Below are 19,725 nucleotides of genomic sequence, written 5' to 3'. Positions count from 1 at the left end.
TCTCTATTATCATTGTTTCTACAGTAAAGGAAGCCTTCAATAACGTGTTAATTTTTAATGATACCTGCTTGAAATGGCGGAGAAATGTAAGGGGAGCTGATATGGAAGACAGATACTTTGTAAGTAATAATCTGTAATTTGAATCTAAGACTCTTTTACCTCTCTAAGAAAAAGTGTATGTCAATCATATGTGAATAACCTTGTCACCTGTTCCTTGTTCTATTGCTGTCTCCCATAAAAAAGCCAGGGAGTATGCTTCATAGCAACCTTGTCTCACTCCAGCCCCAGACAAGGCTGTTCCCATTCCAGGCAGTACACTCTGCCTTGTGATGTCCCTACTGGCTTCCTTGTCTTTTCTTTGTGAACTGCCTCTACAAGGACTCTGACCACCTGTTGTCTCAAACCTCCATGTTTTAGGTGGTGCTCATTGTTTATCCAAAGGCATAAGATCCTTTTAAAGGACTATGGGCAGGAACAAAATAAATCAAGCAGTTCAGTTTTGATTTATTGAAGTATCAGGAAAAGACTTAAGTTAAAAACTTCACAATCATTTGTGACTTCAACAAGAAAACAACCACACCAAAAATCCAGCTGAAATTAGAACAATGGGTCTGTAAGTTTTCCTGGAGCTATGGCTGTTTGTCAGAACATACTGAAGGGCACTTGGCATTTTGGCATAGATTAAAGTTGCTTAATTTTCACTTGTTCCTCCTTGCTAAACCACGCATGTATGCATGTGAGCTTACTTTTGTAACGCATCACTGTGCACCGTGAAGATATAGTGGCATTGAAAGTGCACCATTACTAGAAGCCTGTATGTTAGGAGGAAAGAGAGACTTGGGGGAAGTTACGGTTCCAGTAGAAAATAGGAAAGACAGACTAGGAGGAGAAGTGGAAGCACTATCACAGTGTTAGAGATGATCAACAGGAGGACTGCACTTGTCATATTTTCTACACGTATGAACAACTGGCAGTGCCGGCAGTTTTGGCACTCTATTCAGTGATGTGTTTTTGTTCTATTCCTTCTAAATAAGAGTGAGGTGAACAAATGTAAGTAATATATTAAAACAGTACAATTTGCATGCTGTGATTGTTTGGTTACAGTTTCATGTGCAAGGCCAGCGTTGGTATCAGAAGGAGTTCTTTCATGAAATGACCTTCAACCTTACCACACGCAAGCAGGCTCCAGAAGTTTGTTTCGATTTGCATCCAGGCACCAACTACTCCATTAATATATCCATGGTAGCTTTGAATTTTTCACTGCTGGTTTCCATGACAACACAAATCACAGGTAGGTCCTGCCAGTTATTTTTTGTGTTTTCAAAAGGACCTATTAGGTACAAGAGACTCAGGTGATATAGCCTGGTTCGTCTCCATGTTGAATGGTGGGCTGGCAAAAGGGCTCTTTCCATGCTTAAAATTCTGCAATTAATATTTGCTTTCACAGATCTAGTACTGTTGGCATTCCAGCAGGTAAAGGGGGAGAGAAATGGAGTGGAGAGTTTTGAAGCATCATTTTTGCATGGCAGGGAAAAGATAGCTTGGTGGGTTAGATGCAAGAGTGGTACCTAGGGGAGAGAGGGCCAGTTCCCTGCATTGTTAGGTGCTACGTCACTTACTCTTTCCATGCCAGTTCTCCACTCCACCCAAGTGTGCATGGGTCCAGAGTACAAAGAATCCTGCAAATACCTGTAAGGACCTCAGAGAGATCCCTTCATCTATAATCAGTAGAATACAAAACATAAAAGGCATTTGAGCAAAAAATGCACTGTCAGAAGATACTCAACATTAATATCTTTGCAAGTGTATGGTACTAAAAAAATCTGTCCTTTCTTAACCCATTTTTGCTCTGAATGTTTTTATTCCACACCTAAATGTCAGACTTTATGTACTAGGTTGTTATTATTACCCTGTGGAGTGCAGTGCTTGGTGCTGGTGCCCATTCTTCCCTTTTAGACTATAAGTTGAAATAGGTGAAACTCTCTGGGAGCACATGACTCTGTTCAGCCACTAGATGGAACCAGTCCTCTTTTGACTGCAAATAAGGAACTAGAGGTTGATAGTTGATAGAAATTTATATTCCTACAAGGTTTTTAAAAGTAAATCTAATTTATTTTTTATTTATTATTTTATTTTTTAAGCTTCACAAAAGGCAGAGTGTCTCCTGTTTTCTGAAGGAACTGGTTAGGGTGTACAGTGACTGGGACTGTTAACATGTTTTGCCAGTGACTTTGCTGTGATTCAAAAGTAGTATCCATGAGTAAATGTATCATAGAATCATAGAATCAGAATCATGCAGCTTTATGAAAACTAATTACCTGTCTTGCAGTCTGGTTGGCTGAGGAAATATGCACTCAGAGTAAAGGCAAAGTGTTTACTGTGTCCTCATAGTTCTGAAACTCTGCTGGATCACTTACCCAGAAGAGCTCAAGAGAACACTTTGCAGTAGATGTTGTATGAAGTGGTATTTGTGGCTTGTCAGCTGGCATCTCTCCTTCTCCTTTGAGTCACTGCTTAGCAAATGTACTTGCATAGCCTCAGACAGAAGCGATCATCTCATAAAAGTTAGGTCATTTCCAATTTGAAGGGAGATCTTGCCACACAAGATGTTTTATATCTGGTAGTTAACTTCTTTCAGTGAGCAATAGAAGGCAGAAATTCCTCTGCAATTAGGAATCTATATACAAAATATGCCCCACAAAACTACTGTGCCAAGAAGCATTTACATGCTGCAAAATTCACCAAGTAAGGAGAATCTAAATAAGATGTTATGTTTTGTGCTATTTCAGCTAAACTAAGGTGAAAAGGAAACAGCTTATATATATATATATATATCCTGGCGGTATCTCTTTGACTTCTGTGCTTTCTATTTGGAGAATTGTATTAGCTTACAAACAACTTAATTTACATAATTATTTATAATTTTAGAGTAGGTATGTAATTTGCTTCTTCATTTGTCCAGCTATTTTGTAAATGTTGTATGTTGTCAAACCAGATGGTTATGTTTCTGTGGTGGGTGGAATGATCTCAGTTTTTCTGCCAGCTTAACTTTGAGAAGTGTTGTCTGGCTCTGGCTTTTTTTCTGGCTAAACAGTGTTGTATAAAGTAAGATATGTCTTAAAAACAGAGACTCTAAAGAAGCTGAGACACACACAGATGTTTAACTGTTAATTTATTGGAAGCAATCTCATTTATTGTCTAAGATTTCATACAGCATCTGTTAACAAATGCACATTCAGTTGGTCTGCTTCCCAGATGGGGGCAAATCTGCAATCTGGTACATGCGGATGGCTTCTCCCTGGCTTCTCAAGAAGGTGTTTCTCACATTTTAAGAGTTTGGGAAATTGAACTTGTGTAGTTTCAAGAACTGTCAAGAGCCATGTCCCAGATGGCTGGATAATCAGGTTCAGTTTCCCAACAATGTGTGTTAAATATTCAGAGTGTCGCAAAATACAAATACAAAAGACTTGTAAATGCCTGCTGAGAAATTTGCTTCCAGCTTATATATCCTGAATGAGTATGTTTTGTATCCACAGGATTTGTAAAGAAATAAATAAAAAACAAAACAAAAAACACACACAAGAATTTGGGACTCAAAATCCTGCTTCATTTCCTGGCAAGAATCGCCCGTTTAAAATAGTTCTGTGCTGAGCACATAGTTGTTTTTGCCTATCATCTTGTGGATGGTAAATATAGTCTACCAAATGCTTCATGGATCATTGAAGTTCTGCTCCTTTCATATTTCCAGTAACAGGCATCTCACATAGTCTTTTATGTCTTATTTTAGATGAGCTCTCAACATTTGTCTACTCAAGATAGAAAATTAAGTCAATTATGAAGTGGTTTGCCAGCGATTACATTGTAGGTGTGAAATGATGGTAGCAAGACTGTCTTTTAATCAAGGAGGGAGCTCTTGTCTTTTTCCAAGGAAGAGAAGGGATGTGTGTTTATAGGAATGAGTGAAGGAATGAATGAAGGAATGAGTGTCCTTTATATTTTATAGTTTCTGTCAGAGTCATTCTAATTACATCCGGCTTGGTTGTTCTTCCATTTTGTACTTTATTTATGGAGGCATGCTCAGACAAGCCCTTGTTAATTTTATTACTTGCTTTCACATATGAATTTAAGCAGACAGTGTTTTATGACCACTTCCTAGACTTTGAAAAACAGAATAATAAACAAATTTGCTGTGTGGTCTTTCACTTCTAATAGTCTAGATAACAGTAAGTAACTCATTTGTGACATGAAAATAATGCTGATATTTCTTTTGGGATAGATTCTTAAGGACCACATGACAAAATTTTGGTCTTTGGGTTGTTAGTACCTTATTATTTATAGTATCTGTCTTGTTTTCTGTGGTTTAGGCCTTATCACTGTGACCTAAGACTTCATACTCTCAAGTCAGAACTTTCTGGGCACTAGGAGTAATGTGTTACATGAATATGTCTGAGTTCCTGAATAGAAAAGACCTACATTTCCTTCTTGTAAAACAGTTTATAATAGGTCTCATTACTCTTTCCCAGTTCCAGTTTTTGCACAGAATCGGTTGTATTTTGAGTAGGTAGTATGCTTACTTTTCCCACTTCTTACCATTCTGTATGTATTTGTACATGCGCTTTCCAGTGACTTTGGACAGGTTTGGCTGATGCCCTGTGTATCTCGGAAAGCTGAAGTAGTTCTCGTGTTTCTCAAATGCTGCTGTTTTTGTTTTACTCCAGGATAAACATGCACTCTACAGACTCCTGAATGCATGTCCTCTCACACTTCATATGAATATGTACATTGGAAAGTAGACTCACAAGAAGGGAGTTGAGGAAACGATTTGAATTAAAAGAGAGAATTTTATCACAGACTGAGTATAGTCACCTAGAATCCTCTGCTTTGGACTTAGTAGGTGGAAGATGTTCTTCATTGGGCTTGATCACTTTTAAAGATCTTTTCCAAAATAAATGATTTTACAGTTCTATTAGAGTACAGGTAGGGAAGTCTGATGTGTGTGTGCACCAATGATATACACACACACATAAAAGATGCGTTGTTTTCCTGCTCCGTCATATGATGGAAAATATTTGCACTTTCTTTCATAGATGGAGTTTTTTGACATCTAGAGAAAGGGAGGGAAATGTCAGATCTGCTTTCAGTGAGGAGATGGAAAGGCTGTTGGAGCTGTAGTGGTATGACAACTCTTACTCTCACAGCACATTAAAGACCTCCTGAGAAAAGGGGAGTGAATAAAACCTGAGCATGAAAATTGTTCTTTTGTAAGGAGGGAATTAGACACTGGTCCTGTAAATGTTTATATATGAATTTCATGTATACACTCTGTATTTATGTAAAGATCATTCAAATGCATATTTAAGTTCATAAAACCCCTACTTCTCAGTATTTTTTTTTTCTGATTTTCTGAATAAGAAGATTTATTTATTTATTCACAAAGATCTATGAAATCACGGTCATTCTCACCACCTCTATCACTGTTCACAGGACACTTGATATCAGTATGTTTTATAGCCTGTGCTTTATATGCTCACCGAAACACTTACTCTAGTATCTTCCATCTGGACAATGGAAGATCTTTAATATTGCTTTATTTTTTCTTTGCAAATTTATAGTGATACACCTGCATCCACTGTTATTTTCCTTAACTAGTTACCTTCATTGACACTGAGTAAAACGGATGAAATGCAAAAAGGAAAGAAGTAATGTAAGAATAGGCTACCCTGTGGAGGAAGGTAGATCTTAAAGTTTTTTCAGCTGCAATTTTGTACACACATACACACACCCTGGTACTATTTCCATTTTTAAGAAACAGTATTTTAAAGGAGATTTAAGTCAGTGTTTCCCCCTTTTCCTTTTCCTCTGCTAATAAAGTTTTTCTCCAAAGTAAAAATCCTTCCTCCTTGTTAAAACAATTTTACTGAAATGTGTAAACTTAGTTACTCTTCAGACAGTAATACAAATAGTAGAAAAACAAAAAAATCTGTTCTACTGGATCAGTGCCTCTGCCTTACTTTCTGTGTATGTTTTACAGCAGCTTTTTTGACTACCTTGTTTTAAAATTCAGTGAAATACTTTTTTGGGGGGTATAAAGCCCTGGAATGACCATTTAAACATCAAACAAACAAAACCAACACAAAATCACAACAAAGCAAAAGAGAAGTCTCCCGTATGATTTCCCCAAGCCTGAGAAGAGCTACCAACTGTTTTTGGAATTTGTGATTTAGTTCCATTTTTATTCTTAAAGCTATATCGGTGGCACAAAATAAGAAAGGGTAGCATTAGAAGTGCTGTAGTGTCCCTGAACAAAGGTTGCTCAATAGGATACAAGTTATCTGATTTAATAGGTATGCTCTAATGCTATATGAAGTGGGATAGTGATGGATCTGCGCATCCATTTTTGACATGTCTGTGTACCTAACAAACCTATGCTTCAACTTTGCTGATGTTATATATCCTAAAGTAAGCAGCACAGTACTGTCCTAGAATTACAGCTTCAGAGTTGCACATAAAATCAGTTGGCAGGAAAGGTATTAAATATTCCTGTTACCACACCTGGAAGATTTCATAAAATACCTTCATACTACAGAAGTTTGCAATTGCAGTCTTGGGCTTTAGCAATAAATAGTGCTGGAAAAAGTCATGTCTGTCAACTATACATTGCCAAGATTAAAGAAAAAAATATACCTGTTCCATTATGACTTTTTTTTTTTCATGATTATTAATGCTGCCAGCATTTTCTGAAGAATGTGATTTCAATAAGAAAGATTTTCACTCCAGCTTTGAGGCATGTGCTGTTTTCCTCTACTTTTGCAGTGGTACTTGGAAAGCAGGTGCACTTCTTTCCTGGAGCCTGGCTTTGTGTTCAAAGGGAGACTCAGCAGGTTATCCTTATTGTGGACAATGAGCATGACAATGAAATGTCATTGCAGTTCTGGGCTACTAATGCTTGGGCAAGTACTACAGTGGGATTGCCTTTCGATGTTCTATTGCATCTTCTTGGCACTGCTACAGATACTACTCTGTTTTGCTGGTGGAGAGCTAAAAGCAACTTAAAAAAACACACAGTGAATGCCTATACAAAAGTTAGTTGCCAATGGCACCTGAACACGTAGTGAGTCTTGCTTTCTTCTCACATCAATGTGTATTCATCCATCAATGCAGTTCCTCTTCTCCCCCTAGCTATTCTAGCTACTTTCAGTATTTTCAGTTCTTTCAGTATTTTTTAAGCAGATTTTAAAATCAGAACATTATGATGGCTTTAGAACAGGCATCTAACTATCTATCTATTTATTTATGTGCAAATATTGAATCTCTGGAAAGACACTTTAAATGCTTCTAGTTGCCAAGTACTGGGATGTGGAATAACTCCCTCAGAGTTTCCTTTCTGATTACTGAAGCAAAAATGAAATCCATTCCTTTCACGTGTCCTTATTATCATTACTTTGCATTGTTGCAAGCTGTTTCCTATTCTTATCAAAGCAGGCAGGTTGTCTTGTGCTTGACAATTTGTATTTCTTACCAGCAACTAAAAATGGAAAAGATGCTGAGCTTTAAAGCTAGTGTGGTACATACATTTTGTTCCCTTTCGCCCCTGTACTAGGGCTGTCAGGGGTGGGTGACTGTTTGTTTACATATATTGCATTTTTCCTGTCAAATTCTGGAAAATATTACCTTTGTGAACTGAGCCAGCAGTAGGTTTTGCCCTCTGTTCCCCTTTGCTCTGCTTGTATGAAAACAACACAAACCACTCCAAGATCTGGGGCTGCTCAACCTGGAGAAGAGAAGGCTGCAAGGTGACCTGATAGAGGCCTGTCAGTATCTAAAGGGAAAAGAAAGGGAAGACAGAAGGGAATGGACACTTTAGCAGGGTCTGTGGCAATAGAACAAGGGGAAATAGTTTCAAGCTCAGGGATGGTAGATTTAGATCGGATATAAGGAAAAAATATTTTACAGTGAGGGTGGTGAGGCACTGAAAGAGGTTGCCCAGTGATGTGGTTGATGCCCCATCCCTGGAGTGAGAGTGGGGCAGGTCTCTTCTCACTGGTGACATGTGACAGGACGAAGGGAAATGGCCTCAAGTTGTGCCAAGGTAAGTTTAGGTTGGATATTAGGAAGAACTTCTTTACAGAAAGGGTAGTTAAACACTGGAATAGGCTCCCCAGGGAGGTGGTTGAGTTGCCGTCCCTAGGCTGTGGTTGGACTTGATGATCTTCAAGGTCTTTTAGAACCTGGGTAATTCTATGATGATTCTATGATCCTTGTGTCACAGAGAATGTGATGCTTTTTAGAGGTATCTTTTCCTGCTTATTTTTTTCCATTACAGTTCTAATGACTAATGCTCATTCTGAGTTGTACTAGCACACTCCTACTACTACTCAAGTGAACTTAAAAAATACAGCAAAAAAAAAAACCAAAAAACAGCAAAACATACTAGTTGTCCTATATGTATCACTACTGCACCATCTCTCTTCTGAACAACAGCTCTCAGGGTTCTTCAATTCTTCTTCTGTAACATCTCCATACTACTTTAGTTTTACACTATCTAGCATTCACTGAGCCTAAAATTCATCTCTAGACACCTGGATTTTGCACCATGATTGTTTACCGTATGCCTGTCTTAGTACTTGATTTCTTTAATCTTGGAAGAAGTGTAATGACCTTCCTGAATGCAAGTCCTTGAGCTTTCAACATGTTGCTTTTTCTAGCTCCCTGTTTACCTGTTCTTAACCCACTTTACAGTTTTTCTACCATCTACCATCAACTTGGCCAGCTATGCTGATGATTTACTTGCATGTTAACATATGTGTGCACATGCCTCTATTCCAGTTGCTTGAAGAATCCACACATCTCTGTAAGGATTTGCCTGAAATGACTTGCCTTCTGCAAATCTGCAGTGATTTTGTTTGCCTCCATCGTACTGAGTCTTTTCCCAGAGGTAGTTCTCCTGCATTTGTTACTCTTCAGTCAGATACCACATCAGAGGCTGGATGGACCAGTTTTCAAACAGCATAGCTGTACCTGTAGATATCCATGCTAATTCTTTCAGACTTCTGGGGTAGGTACTATACAAGCTTCACACACTGCTCTCTCAACTGCATGCACTGAAGATCTCTTCATTTCCGCTTTCAGGCTGACATTGGCAATTTCCATTTCCACAGAATCAGTCTCTGTCAGAGTGCAGCTGTCATCATTGCTGTCGAAACTGGCAGCAGGAGTGTTTGTTCGGTTTTGGCGTAGATGCACATTCCCAGTAGTACAAATCAGAGCACTGTACCCATATCAAAATCCTGTTTAAGGGGCATGGTATTGCTAGCTTACTGTGTGCAGTAACTAAGGAAGCTGTCTTCTTGAAAGTGCTTTTGGCTCAGATTGATTCTTCTTTATTCATACGGACTTCTTTCTCATAATGAGCTGTGGGCCCAGAGATTTATGTTTTACTTCTTCTTGGCCACTTATTTAGCCTAATAATTAATGCTTCTTCTTCCTACCAGTCTTTCCTCTCTCATTTCAGGGCAGGCTATCATTCTGGGGCTTCTGCGTTTTGCCAAATAGCACATATACCTTACTACAGGCAGTTGAGTCAGGATTACCATGCTGTAGTTCTTGTACCTGCTGGTGTTTACTTGACCAGTTTCTTTTTGTTGTCCACAGACTTAATCCTTTGATGTTTGAAGTTCAGTGGGTAGAAGAAGTTTTGGGGAATAAGTATTTAGGAGTCCTCATGCCTACAGTGTCACTAAAACCTCTCTGGCATTTGCTTGCTTTTTAGATCCCCTCTTCCCAGATATAGAATTCATTGCAGCAAAAGATTCTGCACCATTGCTCAGACTCCGGAAAGCAGAAGATCGAAATGGGCCCATCAGGTCTGTCTCTGTACTCTTTACCCTCTCAAACAACATTTTGTAGATATGTATTACACACTGGAGCTTTTTGTTTGCTTTTTATTATCTTTTTTAGCAGCCGGTAAAGGTTAAGCTGCAACTGCCAGTGTTGCCTCCACTGGCAAAATAATATTTAGCTTCAGACCCTTCCTTGATTTCATGGCCAAAATTTTGTTTTTGAGAATTGTGAATTGTTTTTTTCCCCCCTTTACACAATGAAATCACTCTTGTTGTTTATTGATGCATTCAAGAGCAATACTATCCCTGTTGTTTTTGTTTTCCAAAAAACTTAATGCAACCAATATTTATTTTATTTTAGGAGTCAGAGGAAATTGCGAGCAGTCTGTATTTGTGCCTATTCTGAAGTAGTGTTTCCTCACTAAAATATTACTACCAAAATGTATTTCTGGAGAAAAAGGATTTGCATTTTACTAACTGCAGTTTGTGAAATAATAAAATAATTGTAGCTCATGTTACACTAAAGCAAAAAACATTTGAAAGCTTTCTAATATGGGAAATAGTGAGGGTAACTGTTGTAAGAGTTACTCTTCCTGTGTTTGGATACTATAGACTAAACATTGTTTTGAGATAACAGAGATGGATATTATCAGTTTTCTAGAAATGGTATCTATTCTTTCCATTAAACAGAAAAGTTTAGTAAGGGTAATTAGGAATGATGTGTTCTGTTTCATAGGTGAACTTGTATGAAAGGTGGGAGGAGCAAATGGCCACCTGCAGTGACTCAGTTTGGTGGTCTTCTGAGCATGAATGGATGCAGAAAGTTACTGTGCATGTCATGAAGCCTCACAGCTTTAAATTGTGTCTGTATTGCATTTTGTTTAAAATGCAAGGTTGAACACACACAGAGAAGTATTTCAGTACAAGAAGAGTTTACTTTGGGCACTGATGATTAAAAGCAGTTAATGGGCTCTAAGTAGGAAAGATAATATAAAATGCAATGAATGTCTGATGTTTTATGCACTGAACTGAAAGCTAATGCTTACTTTTTTTTTTCTTCCCCACTCCAGTCTTTATCAAGTGATTGTGCTTCCACTTGGTTTGCAAAGTACTTTTGTTTGTGACTCCTTTGCCACTGCGAATTTCTTTAGCAACACCACTGACACTAAGGGATATGTGGCAGCTGAATTTCGGGCAAAGGATGTTGCTGATAACATGTCAGTTGCTCTTGGAGACAGACATTACTACGGAAAGTTTTATAATGCTCCTTTAAAGCTGGGAAAAGAATACTGTGTTTTTTTGAGAATAATAAGCGAGTGGAATAAGGTAATGGGTGTTACATAAACTTTTGTTTATACTGATTAAATGACATGTTGCTGGAGAAGAAAGGAAAGCGTTACTTTCCTGTTAAATTTTTATGATTCCAATGGACAGAATTAGTTTAAATCTGATGCTTCTTTAAATAACTTTTGTAACTCCTTGCAGATATTTGTGTAATTGTAATTCTGGAGCAGCTCTGGAAGCCAAAAGGCAAACAATAGGAAGATTTTAAAGCAGAGAGCCATCTCTGCCCTCAGTAACTAGGGGCATCTTTTGGGCAGAACTTAGTGGAAGAGATTAGGTTTAGAATCTGAAAACCACTCCTCAGCAATGAAAAATTCTCACAGTATTGAACTGTAAGTTATATGCCAGTTCTCCAAGTGGTAAGGGAAAAATATATTTTGTAATGTGTATTGCCTTCCAAACAGCCAGCTCCTTTGAGGAAGCCTTTGTTTCTTTTATTTAGAAACAAAATGTCTCTAAGGTATTGTATTGGCTATTAATATACAGATGGTAGCAAATGTACAGAAAGTATAAGTAAAGGAAAACTCACCAGTGGTGGTGCCTTGGCTGAAGAAGCTGAGGCAGTCTTCACTGGTGAGCAATCTCCAAGAGATACTGCTTCAGTGGGAGTCAGCCCTTAAATGAGGTCTCAGAGGTGATGGAGTCGAGCTCCACCCCTTCCAGGAGCACAGCTACATCACTCTCACCTGTGCTCCCACAGCTGACCCCATACTTGCCTCAGCTGATTAATCAGAGGTTCAGGCTGTAATTACCAATCTCCCATACAGGTATGTTCAGTGTTCCAGTGTCTTACCTCCCATGATGTCACGCCACTGGTTTTGTGGTCATTACCTGCCTTGGTGGTCAAGAGCTTATCATTTTTTCACAATAAAGGTAGTTAGTTTTTCTCACATGCCATGTTTTCCACTTGCACACAGTTCCTGAATGTCAGAAGTAAAAAAATAAAACACCAACTAAGGAAAAAAACACCTAACTGTATCTTGGCCTACTACACATGATGTGAAAATAAGAGTTCAGGGGCCTCATGATTGAAGAATGAAGTAAGGAAGGAAGCAGGCAAAAGCTCATCTGTGAGTCACTTGTGAATAATTCCCTACAATTCTGGAAATCTGCTCCAAAAACAGAGTAATTGAACACAGCTTCCAGTAAGAAGTGTGACTGCCTCTGCCCAAACCGAGTGAAATAAACCAAGTGAACATAAGAGCTGTTACTGACATCTCTTAATTTGTGTTATTCTTGTATATCCTGTGTGCTATATACTTTACGTAATATTCTGAGAAGTTTCTGTAGCGCGGGCAGTGTGGCTTCTGATCCTGATACAAATCTGTTGGTTGTCATAAATTTTTAATTAACTGCATGAGGCAGAAAGTAGAGAAATGACATCCAAAGGCATTTGGATCATAAATAACAAGTTAACCCAAAATATTCTGGGATTCAGATGTTGGACTGTATTTTTTTTTAAATTCAGAATTTACTCTGTGAAGGCTGATTGTTAATTAGTCAAATTTGTACAAGTTTAGGCTCCCTTAGTAAGTCATGAGGTTACATACAACACTTTTAAATCATCACTGTGATTGCAAACACCAGCCAGCTTTGGTTCTCATCTCTTCTTTGAAATGAAACTCATACCTGTGTCTCATAAGTACTGCTTTGTCTTCATCCTAATGGCACCATATTTTGAACAGCTGTTGGTATTCAGGAGTTCCAGAAATTCTGAATTCTTAATTGTGGTGTGAGAATTTCTGACGGTCTTGTTACTCAAGTGACTGAACTGGGCCTTAACATTGCATATTTAAAAATCTTTTAAAAATCTGATCTTTTCACTGGCTCTCAATTATTATTACATTTGAAATTGCATTCCTCTAGTTTATTTTACTTATACATATGTTTTTAGTTGAATACAGCTAACATACCTTCTGATTCCAGACCTCTTAATCCTGAGGATGGTATATTTTCTGTTACACATGCTGCAAAATCACTGTTAGTTTGTGTTTGTTGTTTTTTCTTTTAATATTTTCATTGTAGTAAGGGTGGGAAAATCAGTACAGGTAAAATTCAGTGGACATTTGCCCAGCCTGAAGGTGTCATTCTTCATAATGGATACTGCTAGTTAAATAGCTCAGGACCATTTGGTATCTGTTTTAGTCTCCAGTGGTTGCTTTCTGGATTCTGTGCTGTCGAAAGAGCCAAAGCTGAAGGAGAAGGTCCAGAACTAAATAAGATGCTTTAATTTTAAACATATATGAAATCAGTTTCTTTACCATAACGGTCTTCAGAGTCAACATCAGCTTTTTGGAGCAGATGATGTGTGTAAGAAGTAAGACCAGACCTGTGAAAAGGGAAGATAGTATATTCTGTACCTTATAGAATTTTTGGTAAAACTCTGAGAGGTTTTTGTTTTTGTTTTTGAAAATTGGAATCAGAATGACCTCTTCTTTGAGAAAAGTCTGTTAGAAATAGCCCAATTAAAAAAACAAAAAAACAATCAGTTAAAAAAAGGCTGGATTTCAGAAAACCAGACTATGTCACAGAGACAGATGTCTCAAGATGATGGCACTTGCATGAGTGCTTGCCTGAATCTGGCATTGCTTGAGCTTTTAAATCCTCCCTTTAGTCTTTTTTCTGCATTCCCCAAGAGGATTTCTTTTGCCAGTGCTTTTGTCTTCTTAAGTAAATAAAAAGTTCTACGTAAAAAGATAATTAAAGCTACACGGAGATTCTGCACTCCAGCATGCAGGCACATGAAAGGAAGATGATGCGCACAGATATGCTTGTGCCCTTTTATGCAAACACTTCAAAATATAGCCTTCAGTTTCACAGAAACATGTCATTATCCAGAGCAACACAAAATGTATTTTGCCAACACAAAAGTTATGTATGTATTCTAAAAAAGTCTGACAGTTGTGGCTGGAGAGCATGAGCAGAAGCACTGCAGAAACAGAGCTCACAGTGATGGTACAATGGAACTATTAGAATGAAACTGGTGTTTGCAAGTGTATGAGTGTGAAGTGCTGGACAAAAAAGCTGTACAGGTACCAAAGGTTACAGTAAAAAAACAAGCTCACTAAACTATTGCAAAAGAAGATCTTTGACAAATATTTCTTCAACTGCTGTGTACATTAACTGCTGTAGGTATTGTATGAGAATATTTTAAAATTACCCACACAGGTGTCACAACTTGGGGGCTTTAGTGGAAATAACGAATGATGTCTTGTATTTGAAACCACAAGTGCTGTATTTCAGTGTATTTGTGCTTCATGGATATAGAGTTAATAGAGCATGTGCAGCCTTATCTTGGCATTTCATAAATTCTGAATCCATATCCAAGCAGCTTCAAAGATCCTTTGATGTCTGTTACATGCTTAGGCTGTAGAAAGGAAGGAAGAATGATGATCTGAAAGACTACTGCCAGGCTTCCATCAAAGCTTTGTCTCTCATCTCATCTTTATAGTTCATAATCTCTGGAGAAGCTGTAGGGGTTGTTGCCAGGAGAAAAAAAGTCATCTTAACTTCCCAAAGTAAAAACGTGCAGTATGTTGAGGGTGACTGCCCTTGCAGAGAGTGTAAGTGATGATAAATTTCTCTTTCAAGAAACAGTGATTTTTATGCTTTCATTTTCAGGTAAGAACACAGTCCTGTGCTGTATGGGCACAAATTAAAAGTAAGTGAATTTTAACTTTAGTGAGAAAACAGAAGGTATCATGTCTGTGCTTGGCAGCATAAATAAATAACTGCTGCAGCTATTCTTTCCTTTGTCATTTATAATCAGCTGATTTTGATGACTGGGAAGGTTAGAGTCAGAAAATCTGCTTTGCACTTGATAACTAGATGACAGTGTTCTAAATCGGGTTCTGTCTGTTTGTTTGTTTCTTATGCATCAGTCTTTCTGGACATTCCCTCCAAATATTACATAAATCTGCACAGTAGACTTGAAGTTTTAGTAATTAGTTTTAAAATACTGGCTTAGAGGTTTATTTTATTTTGTTAAACATCTTCCAGCTATTAGTAGCCACTAAAGACCCCCTACAGACTCTAAATTCTGCCTTGGAGTTGAAAGACTTAGTGATGCAGTGACACTGGAGATGACAGTGCTTCGGAATGGTGTATGGCTCTTGGTGCACCTGCTCCCTTTTCAGCAGAAGACACACCTGGCTGCTATTACCATGGCTTTCTGTTGAGAACTGCATATTTATTTCTAGGCTGCCTGTTGCTGTTTACTCTCATGACCTGTTTCATTTACTGCCACAGAGAAAATGTCAGTTAGACAGTCTGTAGTTATAAGGAACTCTGTTAGGCTCAGAATTCAGTAGGGTTGAGAGCTCTGTTTCTGGTCTAAAATGGCAAGAGCTGTCAAATAACTCTGGAAAGATGAAAAAGTCTACTCCTGCAGTTGGAGAGCCTGAGAGTGTCATTGGCTCACTGAATCCTGTGAGGGATATTACTTAATGTGTGTGAAGAGCAGGACTGTAAATTAAATTTAGCCAAACTGCAGTGTTTCAAGCCCCATGTAGACACGCCTACATGCTGTTGGATAAATCATCATAAAAAGTGTTATAATGCTGTTGCAGCTTTACTTTCTTCAGTTACAAATAGTTGTCTGAGTACAGCAAATCTTGAGTTATTTCACAAAACAGACTCTACCATGTGTAGGGAAAACATTTATTTCATTTTCATGGAAGGCTAATGTCTGTTCTGTGTAATTAACATATGGAAACTGACTTCACAGTGAAGTAAAGATTGATACTACCCGTACCAAGACTGAAAGTTCGTGTGGATTAAACACATGTTCCTTGCAGGGTCTCTGTCTGAAAATCTTTGTTTTCTATTTTTCCAGACTCACAGTAGGCTAGCAGGTGAGAGTTGAGTTTCTCTTTTGTCAGGGTACCTTCACAGGTAGTTCTTAGTAATTCTGTTTTTGAATGTATATCACTATAAGCCTTTTATTGTGTCCTTTGGTGGCTACTGATAATGATGGGCTTGGGTAAGGTTACCATTGCCTTGGAAAGAAAATAGGATGGGGAAGGAAAATTATGCCTGAATTACAGTAATTATGAAAGAGATGCATAAAGCCACTTAATAAAGCATTAGAATTGTTTGGCACAAGAGACAGCCTTGGCATATATTGTAGATCAAGTTGTTCATGAAACTGGGGAGTGGAGAAAGATAATAATTTTTGGGAACTATGTCTGTTAGTCTTCCTCCTCAGCCTTGTAGCTACTGAATAGTCAGCTCTAGGGCTGCTTGGTGGAGCAGCAAGTCCAGCACAGGAGTTTTGCTAGGTACTTCAGCTTTGAGCAGACTCAGCTGGTCTATCACCAGACTGAAGCTACACTATTTGATACTGGTTCATTTGATCTGGTATTTCTCTTTCAGATTCATCACCCACCCTTGCATACATGACTGCTGCTGTATTAGGGTCGGTTGCTGCTGTCTGCCTTATACTGTTCTTGTCATTCTCAGCAGCACGGTACGTACTGTTTGTATCTCCACCTTTCCAGTCTTGAACAAAGCTTACATGTTTTGCTTTTCAGTTAGTCTCTGTTGCCAGTCTGCTTGATTAAGGCCTCTTGGGTGGATTATAAACTTTATCGGGAATTATCTCACTGGCCACTTAGTCTTACCACTGCTTGAATGAATGTCCTGTATATCTTTCCAGTCACTGGGGAAACATTGGAAAAGTATCAGGCTCATCTTAATAAAAGGAGGATTCAGAAACTGAATAGCATGAGGAATTTCATTCAGATATGTTTTGGTTTTATGGTAAAGATTTTGGGGTGTGCTGTTCTAAAAGTGAAGTCATTACCAATGGAAATGTTGCTGTATGCAAGTATGTAAGCTGTTTTCCAGTCTTACCAACTTCATTCAAAGTGCCTTGAAAGATCAGTGGTGGTTGATATTTAGCTAAGGCCAGCAATAAAAACATTATTGAAATCTTTAAGAAGTTGATTCTTGTGTATTTTGTGATCCTTCATACAGGGACAATAACATTGTTATCCATCCTCTTTTCAAAACTAAAATAAAAGTGTGCCTTTCATCAATGGTGTGTGTCTAGGAACGTGTAAAATCTCCTGTCTACAAAATGCAATATTCTGTCTCTTGCACAGTCAGGAGCCTATATGTTGGCAATCGGTTATTTTGGAAACAGAGGAGATATTCTTTCTACAGTGGGATTATTTGGATTATTTGTAGTTGTCTACATGTCAAATCAGGTCTTGCCATCTGAATTCCAAAATAAGGGTTCCACAGCTTCTCTCTTCTTTAAGTAATTAAGCGAGAAAGCAATCTCAGATTTATGTTGACACTAGGATTCAGTGGAAAGCATGTGGTCTAGATTGGTTTTGTTTCTTGAAGGACATATTCAAGGTCAAGCTCTGACATTCAAGGCAGAATGGGCTATAAATAGCTGTATTTTTATCTAATCTAGGGGGTCCTGGCAGAGGGCTTACTGCAGTGTGAAGCACATCCCTGATCTGTCATGGTCTGAAAGGCTCTTCAGTTGCTTCAGTGACAAAAACGTGACAAAGGGATATAAGGACTTTTTGAAATTCCTTCCAGTCAGTTAGCATCAATGTTAGAAGTGAGCCGTTTAAATAATAGGCTGCTACAAACACTCAAAAAGCAATTATGTTGGATGACCAGGATACTCCTGCTCATGATGCCCGTGGATATTCCTGTGCACCTCAGAATGATAAGGGAGGGAACTGCCTGAGTAAACTGCTGTGAATGCTGTGAAACTGACTTCTGTGTAGTCTCTAAGAGCAGATTAAACAATTATAGTCTGTAAGAGCAGATTAAATAATTACTTTTCAGGAATGATGCAGCTGCAGCTGGTCTTGCCAGTGAGGTCGGGTGTCTGGCCTCAGATTATTTCTTGGGATTCTTGTAAGATTGAATTTTCTTTGATATCTGTCACAAAGATGCATGGTATTCAAGTGTTCTCCAGCTTGTCATGTCTGATGTCTCAGGAGTTATGTTACCCCACTGGCACAGATTCTGAACTCCTACTGTTATGGTTGTTGACATTCAACTGTCCCTCTGTGGGTTTGCCTGGCACTGGATAACAGTGTACAGCCTGGATCCTGTATGCCATTTAATACTAATAATATTTTTTCATTAAAAAAAGTGTATTATTTCATAGTTGTTATTACCAAGATACCTTGTCACACATTCACCTTTCTTCATTAATTTCCTTCCTTCCCTTTCAGATGTAAAACTGACTTTGACTCACTATTCAAAACAACAGTACTAAAACACCAGCTTTGTGAAAATTTGCATTGGGCCTGAGTGTTGTCATTATCAGGGTTAACCCAGGTCAGGCATCTAACACAATGGGAGTGCTTCCTTCTTATATAACTTGCTAGGCCTAATGTTCAGAATTTATACTAGCATCTCAGGTCTTAAAATAAAAAACATCTTTATAAACTGTCTTTTACCTCATCAGTATGAGCGAGGCACTGGCTGTCATATCTGTGCTTCAGTCTTCAATGGTTTTGACAGTTTGTTGGTTGTTTTGGTTTTTTGACTGAAATTTCTTCTCTTTCTTCAGCTCTTATCTCTACAGGACAGTGCACTCCCCACCTGCTGCTTTAGCCTGCGAGGGTGTACGTTTATCTGCTACCATGGACACGGCACGAGCATCATCATTACTGGAGACTGAAAATGTCTCTCTTCTCTAATGTGGTATCCCTTGAAGTCAGCATAGAGAAAATGCTGCCTTCTTACCAAAGCCAACAGCTGTCAGGATGTATCTGTAAGGCACATCTGTACTACAGCACTGACATTTGAAATGTGTTTGTTATTGAGTTATTTATTGTATCCTCTTGTTTTCAGACAGTGTGGTGTATAAAGAACCTCCCATCACAGATGCGTTGTGTTAGAGACATTAGCATGCATATCATGTGTTTGGCCACACATTTAGCTATTCCAGCCACATGGGTGCCTGGAAGTCAGTGTGTTTATTATACCTGATTACACAGATAATCCCCAGATCCAACTGAGACTATCTGAAGATCAACTGCTACTTCAGTGCCAGAGGGAATACTAACTGACCCACTATGAGAGAAAACGCAGATCAACCCTGATGACAGATAAAGTGCCTGTAGTGTAAAAAGTAAAAAGTTTTACCCAGTAAAAAGGCAGATTTTTATCAGTTACTTACAGATAATGCAACTCCAATAACAAGTACAGAGTTATGAAATTGTCACTTGAAATAGTGTCATCACATGGTGTGTTCCAGAGATATTGCAATTGTTGTTCTTAGCAATTAGCAATAATTGCAAATAGTTAGAAAGAATAGCTTTAGTGCATGTGAAACTGTTCTAAAGCAAGAGCTACCTGTCTTAAACACAGTTTTTTAATCTCTGTTTTATATTTTCAACAGAATAAAAACTTAAAAATTATTGTCTGTCTTGTGGTCTGTATGTAACATTAGGTTAGTGTCAGGTAGTAAAATAGAGTTCAGTAATTTCTTATGACATTCTCACAGCTAATATTTTTCCCTCTGTAAGCAAGAATCAAGTGCCTGACCTTATTTCCACTCCTG

At 38.2% G+C, this 19,725-nt stretch overlaps 1 protein-coding gene across 1 annotated transcript in view; it reads left to right on the top strand.

Annotated features, from left to right (window-relative positions):
- The window catches only part of SUSD1 (sushi domain containing 1), a 36,812-nt gene extending 17,334 nt beyond the window's left edge, over window positions 1-19,478 (top strand). The window contains exons 10-16 of the mRNA XM_072359946.1: window positions 25-119; window positions 1,105-1,291; window positions 9,770-9,863; window positions 10,910-11,165; window positions 14,805-14,844; window positions 16,557-16,650; window positions 18,730-19,478. Of these exons, the coding sequence (XP_072216047.1) occupies window positions 25-119; window positions 1,105-1,291; window positions 9,770-9,863; window positions 10,910-11,165; window positions 14,805-14,844; window positions 16,557-16,650; window positions 18,730-18,859 (896 nt within the window). The 3' untranslated portion in view covers window positions 18,860-19,478. The remainder of the gene's footprint in view (window positions 1-24; window positions 120-1,104; window positions 1,292-9,769; window positions 9,864-10,909; window positions 11,166-14,804; window positions 14,845-16,556; window positions 16,651-18,729) is intronic.
- Window positions 19,479-19,725: the final 247 nt, after the last annotated feature.

The sequence above is a fragment of the Excalfactoria chinensis genome, chromosome Z, assembly GCF_039878825.1.
Source record: "Excalfactoria chinensis isolate bCotChi1 chromosome Z, bCotChi1.hap2, whole genome shotgun sequence".
NCBI classification, from domain to species: domain Eukaryota; kingdom Metazoa; phylum Chordata; class Aves; order Galliformes; family Phasianidae; genus Excalfactoria; species Excalfactoria chinensis.
The sequence above is the reverse complement of the archived record's forward strand: the minus strand, read 5'-3'. Positions and strand labels throughout refer to the sequence as shown.